Consider the following 6,452-nt stretch of genomic DNA (forward strand, 5'->3'; position numbering starts at 1 on the left):
TATATATATATATAATATCTTGTATGATTCGATTTCATTAAGTACGTTTAGATTACATTTTAATCATCTTATGTGGCAATTTGATATTTACTACATATCCCCGATATTTCCTTGATACCTGCAATCTGATATGGATTTTTTGTGCGTGATTTTTCCCATTATCTGATATTCAAAACCTTGAATAGATGTTAAGAAAATGTTTGTAATTCAAGGACAAGAAGATAAAGATTATTTTAGCACATATATGTTCTACAATTGAAGACTAAAAAGACATAAAAGTAGCCCAAGTTTATCAAACGCCTCTCTGAGTTAAACCACTCTTACTCCCTGAAAGCTTGCAGAAAATTTGAACATACAGATTCCCAGTTAACTTAATAGTTCAATTCTCTGCCTGTTTTTACAAAGCACATGATGAAGAAAGAATCCCTAATCAGAAGGCAAATGTCATTGTTGGGATTAGAAAGGGTTTTCTTTCCTTTCAAGTAGAAATATTATTTAACTGTCTGTGATGTCAAGTCATGCTTCGCAGAAGCTAGTCATGTTCATAAATTTCCATGGAGATCCGTAATTTTCTGCTTCTGTTGATTAGTGGTAGTATATTTTCTGAAATAACCCTAGCGTTGGATCCCAATTTAACATCTCTATAAGACTCTTAGGTCCTCCTGTAGGTAGTCATAGCTTTAGCATAAAAAAGGCTAAAAACAAATGTAATCACTAAAATAAATTTGTTTCATAACTAGATATCCTCAACAATTTCGATAACAAAGCCGTAAATATATTCCTACTTAAACAGAAGCACATATAAAAACAATAATATGCTACAGCTTTATTAGCATAATGTAATATCAAAACAATCACATATCCTTACCTTTCCTTTCAGCAAAGGTTTCCTTCATAAGTTCTATATTCCCCTCGAGCTCCACTAGCCTCCTATGCAACACCATGACCGCATCTTTGTAGTCTTCAAATTTTACAAGCCACTCACAATTAAAAGCACTGATCATCTCCTCTGCAATTTGTCGCATCTCTTCCTCTTTCTCCACCCGCAGCTTTTCCAGCTCTCTAGAAGTAAGGACTAAACCACCAGAGCCGGGAACATCCCTATAGAGAGTCACATCACCCTGTGGACACTTCTTTCTATATTCCTCAAAATTTTTCTGTGTTTCCTTCAAAGCTTGTTTATAACCAACAACTAGACCAGCCACGCTGTTGAGTTCGCGCTCAAATTCCTGAACAGTATGTTGCCACCTCTGATGTTCTTCCACTTGTGTCTTCTCCAATGAATGAATGATCTGATCCTTTTGCTCAATTATCTCATTCAAGTATTGGAGATGTAAATGGCCATCCAGACAAGCCTGTTCTTTTTCGACATATAGCATCCTAGCCTTTCTCATTGTACATTGTATTTGTTCCATGTACGAATCAAAGCCTGACGGTGCTCGTTCCTCCCAAAGCTCACCACACCTCATCCTCTTCTGCTGATTATCTTGGCGGAACCCACCGCATTCATCCTCATCGACATCAACATTGTCAATATGCCTCTTGCCATTATTCTCATAGAAGAGAGAATCACTCGGACCGATATCAACTGAAGCGTTCCTATTCCCATCTACGCCCATTGACACAAAATCTCCAGTACTTTGTTCAAGAGGATTCATCCTTGGATCCATTGTATGTAGAAGGTCAGTCGATGTTAACCTCTCCAAATTTGGAAACTCATCCTCCCTCTCTATCTGCTCCACCTTACAAAGATTCTCAAACTCCATGCTCCTAGCTTCATTCGAGCTGCATCTCCGCAAGCAATGCTGAAAACCCTCATCTTTACAACCATCAGGCGGACCCCCCTCTTCGGTTCCCTTAAAATCCTCAATACCATTCATCAAATCCCCATTTTCACCTATCTCCAATCTCAAGCCTGCATCCCCAAACTCGTCCAATGTCCTCATCTTGCTTCCGCCCCCGACTTCTTCATCACCTACATCATCCTCATCCATCGAATCTGAAACTTCTAATGAAGAATCCGGTTCAGGAACAGGTACTGCCCCCATCCCTTCTTCTTTCTCAAACAACCCAGACTTCTGGAATTTCATCAAACACTGAAGGTGTGAAGCATAATGATAACTCAATCTCGGAGCCTCCAAAAGTTCCTTCTCAACCAAGGCCCACATTAACTCAGCCCAATCAACCTTGTTCGCATGCCCAGCCTTCACCAACTGGTTCACAGCCACAAGCTCCTCCGGCAAAATGCACATATCGTCCTCATCCTCATCCTCCAAAAGAATATAATTTGACAAAAATTGTTCAATTACCTCTTTTGAGGCTTCGTTTGCAAAAATATCCTCGTGGACTTCTCTCACTTCAAGAGGGAGTTTCAGAGAGCAAGCAAGATCCAATCTTGAAACCGAGATCTCAACATTACCCACAAAGCTCCGGTGCTGGGACCGGTCGTAATTGGCGATCAACAAAATCAACAGATCAGTTCGGATGTCAGTGTCAAAATCAAGGTTAACAAACTCCCATAGATTCAGAGCACGAAAGAGCTCTTCATGGGCGGCAAAATCTACGGTCTTTCTCGGCTTGAAGGGAGCAGGCGTGAAATTCTCTTGCAAAAGAGCGAGCTTTTGCTGAGCGAACGCACGCTGCGCTTCCGTTATTGGCTTCCTTCTGCTTCGTCGGCGAGGATCAGGGACGGAGATTCCAGGATGAGGCACTTCCTGCTCTTCTTCCTCAAATTTCTCCTGTTCCTTGATCTCTTCGCCTAATTCATTTGATTCTTGTTCTCCTTCCTCGACTTCTTTGATGGATTCAGCAGCTGATCCTTCTTCTTGATAAGCTTCTTCTAGGGTTTGAAGTTGATCGGTTGCTGTTTCCTCTAGGGTTTCCGCTTGATCGGTTGCTTCTTCTTCTTCTAGGGTATGGGGTTGATCGGTTGCTGCTTCTTCCAGGGTTTGATGCTGATCGCTTGCTTCTTCTTCTTCTTCTAGGGTTTGGAGAGGGGATGAATGAGCCATGTTTTGGGATCGGCGATGGCGGGGCCTGGGACCAGGTTTCTTCCTCTTTGGCATTTGAGGGTTTTTTTTTTTTTTTTGGATTTTCTAGGGTTTGTGTTGACGTGGTGAATGAGACAGAGGAGGGATTTGAGGGTTTTTTTTTTTTTTTTTTGGATTTTCTAGGGTTTGTGTTGACGTGGTGAATGAGACAGAGGAGGGCGCTTGTCTGATGAGAAAAAAAATTGCTGCTTAAAAAGAAATTGATCTCTATTAATTTTTAAGTTAGATCTTGAAATCATAGTTGGGTACACTCTTAATCTAAAACTTACGAAAATACCCCTCAAGACCTTGGAGAAGCTGAAAATGGGTGACAAGCAGGGGAAAAAAGTACGTTTATGGATTGGTTAAATTGCATAAAAAAGTTTCTCATTTTATCACTTATTAAATGATCATTATAAAAAATTTTAAATAAAGGAAAATTTGCTTCAAGACCCCAAATTCCAAGTTCTATTATGCCCCAGCTCCTCCAACTTTCACCAATGTGCTGCAGCCCTTATTTTTTGAAAAAATTATGTCCAGACCCCTCCAGCGCACCTCCCCAAGTTCCAATGCATTTTCTTCCAAAATCTTGATTTTACCCTCTCCCCTACACCTCCCTCCTCCTCCTCCGGTCCCCCTCTGCCTCCCAACATGTCCGTTGGCTGCAACGCGACGTCCCGGAACGCAGGGCTCCGCCATGCCGGCAAATGCGAGCAACACTTGCCAATCTTTTTCTTTCGTGCGACTCCCCCCCAAGCGAGCCACTGGCTGACCTCTCACCGCTCGCTTCCTGCCGGAGTGGCGCCCTTCGCCAAGACCCTCGGCCTCTTCCTCATCGCGAGGCTACCGGCCTCTCCCTCGCCCCCTACACTTCACCCTCCGCGTTCGCTCCCGCCGCCAAATTAACAGCCCGATCCGTCCTCCCCCACGCTCCTCCCCACTCGATCGAGGATTCTAGAGTTGTTATCCTTATTTTGGAGAACTTTGTGGCAATGGATTCAAGTATCTTGTTCTCTTAGTTTAGTACCGCGTACGCCTACTACCAAACGCGGGCCGTTTTGGCTGCCCTCCGCCCGCCACCGAGCGCTACCGCCTTCCCTCCCCCGCTCTAGTCGCTGGCCAGCCTTCCCCAGGCGTGTCAACCCCGGCCGCATTCCCAAGCGTCGTCGTCTCCCTCCCCCGCTCCATACAAAGTGGGCACAACTATAGGGTGAAAAAGAAGAAGAAGAGGGCGAGTGAAGAGCACACGAGGTAATTTCAAATGCCGAGAAACTTCACGTGGGCGGCGGCGGTCATAGGGCTTGGCGGAGATGCTGAACGCGGCCCACGTGCCAATGGGGGAGGAGAAGGAGGTGCCAATGATTTTCGTTTTGAGCTCAATATGCGAACTGTAATAGTTAACATGTTATATATAATAGCTAACATGTTACCTATAATAGTTAATATGAGCTAGCATGAGCTGACATGAGAAAGAGAAAGGGTAAAATTGGGATTTTAGGTGGACCTGCGTCAAATCATGAGCTGGCATGAGCTGGAGGTGGCCTGAGCACAATTTTTTCAAAAAAAAAAGGAGCTGCAGTACATTAGTAAAAATAGGAGGGACTGGGACACATTGGAACTTGGAATTTGGGGCCTTGAAGCAATTTTCCTTAAATAAATGGCCCAAAGTTATTTCCGTTGAGAGTAAATGACGCCGTTAACATATTATCTTAAGACAAAAATACCCCCTCTTCGTTTTATCACTCTGAATAATTATTGTTGAGGGATGAAAAAAGTCCGGTGCTTCATCTTCCCCAAATTAACCGGGCATTAAAAATCTCAATTGAGCTCCATGCTCAACCTCCAACCTCATTGTCTCAATTTTAATCAAGATAAGTGTAATTTATGCTTCAAGTTCCATCAATCTCGTATTAGTTTGCTTCCTTTCTCTCATTTTCTCCTCCAGTATTACCAAATTCTGTCCACCCTCATTCTTCAAATCACGTCTAAGCTCCTCCTTCTCACGTAGCTTGTTGATCACAAACTGAACTTGTGGAGGAAAAAGGTCATATTTCCATTTAAAATACGGACAAATTTGTCCTTTAAAATACTTACATTTGGATCCAGACCCTACAATTGGGTAGTTATAAGAACCTCCTATCAAAATTTTCTTGGGTCAAGATGTTTGAAGGGGAGCCATAGATTGACAACAGCAAGCCCTTACTTCTTTCTCATCAACCATCTCAATGCTTGATACAGAGCTTTGAGATCTTGAACTTGACTTCATATTGACCTACATTTAGGGGGTGTTTGTGTGACGCCCCTGTTTTCACACATGGCTGCAGTCCAAGGTGAACTCAGAGATGTCAAACCTGTCATGCATCCACAATGTGCAACAACAAGTTTCACCAATCACAGTAATATCCTCTAGTGGGATCAAATAAAAGCGTAGGTACAAAACAGGCAAAGAAGTAGAACAATAATAATAGACATGATAAAGAGGATGATATCTCATAAATAAAGGTCATGTCTCAACTGAAAATAAACTGAAATACATATGGAGTCTGAAATAACATATGATGTCTCAACATGAATCAAAACGGAAAGTCGAACTAAGGCTCATTGCCTTTACAAAATGAAACTTAACTCTAAGTCTGAATAAAATTTAAAACTATAATGGAGCCTCTAATAAATCTCTATGGACGGCGACTATGCAAGAACTCCGTCATCCTGCGGCTCTCCGGAACTCCAAGCTACCTGAAAGGGTGTTTTTAAAAGAAAAAGAAACAACAACAAGAGCGTCAGAGCGCTACAACAAGATTACCCACATCCGCCCCTAGGGAAAGGGCTGCTAGGATGGAGTGGAGGCTCTATCTATTAAGCATAGTCTACCTATATCATTTTTTCCGTATATAGCAGAATTAATATTCAGACACCTACAAAACGAGACGTAGTATGTCGAGCGAAATAATCCAAACAAGGAAACCCTCATGTATATACCATATGTCCCGAATCATAAACATCTAAATATTAATACCGAAATAAGAATAAACAATCTAATAAAATCAATAATTAGAGATCCATAACACGAGACTGGTACGTCGAACGAAATAATCTAAATAAGGAAACCCTCATGTATATACCATAAGTCTCAAATTGTGAATCTCTAATCATTGATCCCAACTAAGAAAAAAAAGACAGTAAAAATAATAAGATATCAACACATCATATTTATAATATCTTCCACAATCACTGGAGAGATAGAATAAAATACCAACACATAATTTTGTATACTTTCAAAAGTAACGTATCTCAGTTATATAGTTCACTGATAGGTCGTATTTATAATCGGCATATGTCATACTTAGGCTATCAAGTAATTATCTCAGTGCGATGGACTACCCTATAGGTATCCTGAACTATGTACACGGCTCATTAGTCTCA

The 6,452-nt window shown here is 41.7% G+C and overlaps 1 protein-coding gene across 2 annotated transcripts in view; it reads right to left on the bottom strand.

The window, feature by feature from the left end:
* LOC109828818 overlaps nt 1-3,129 on the bottom strand; it is a 10,917-nt gene extending 7,788 nt beyond the window's left edge. For both annotated transcript variants that reach the window (XM_020395761.1, XM_020395762.1), the window contains exon 1: nt 869-3,129. In XM_020395761.1, coding sequence (XP_020251350.1) covers nt 869-3,065 — 2,197 coding nt within the window. In that variant the 5' untranslated portion in view covers nt 3,066-3,129. The remainder of the gene's footprint in view (nt 1-868) is intronic.

Source organism: Asparagus officinalis, chromosome 1, assembly GCF_001876935.1.
Source record: "Asparagus officinalis chromosome 1, Aspof.V1, whole genome shotgun sequence".
Classification (NCBI taxonomy): Eukaryota; Viridiplantae; Streptophyta; class Magnoliopsida; order Asparagales; family Asparagaceae; genus Asparagus; species Asparagus officinalis.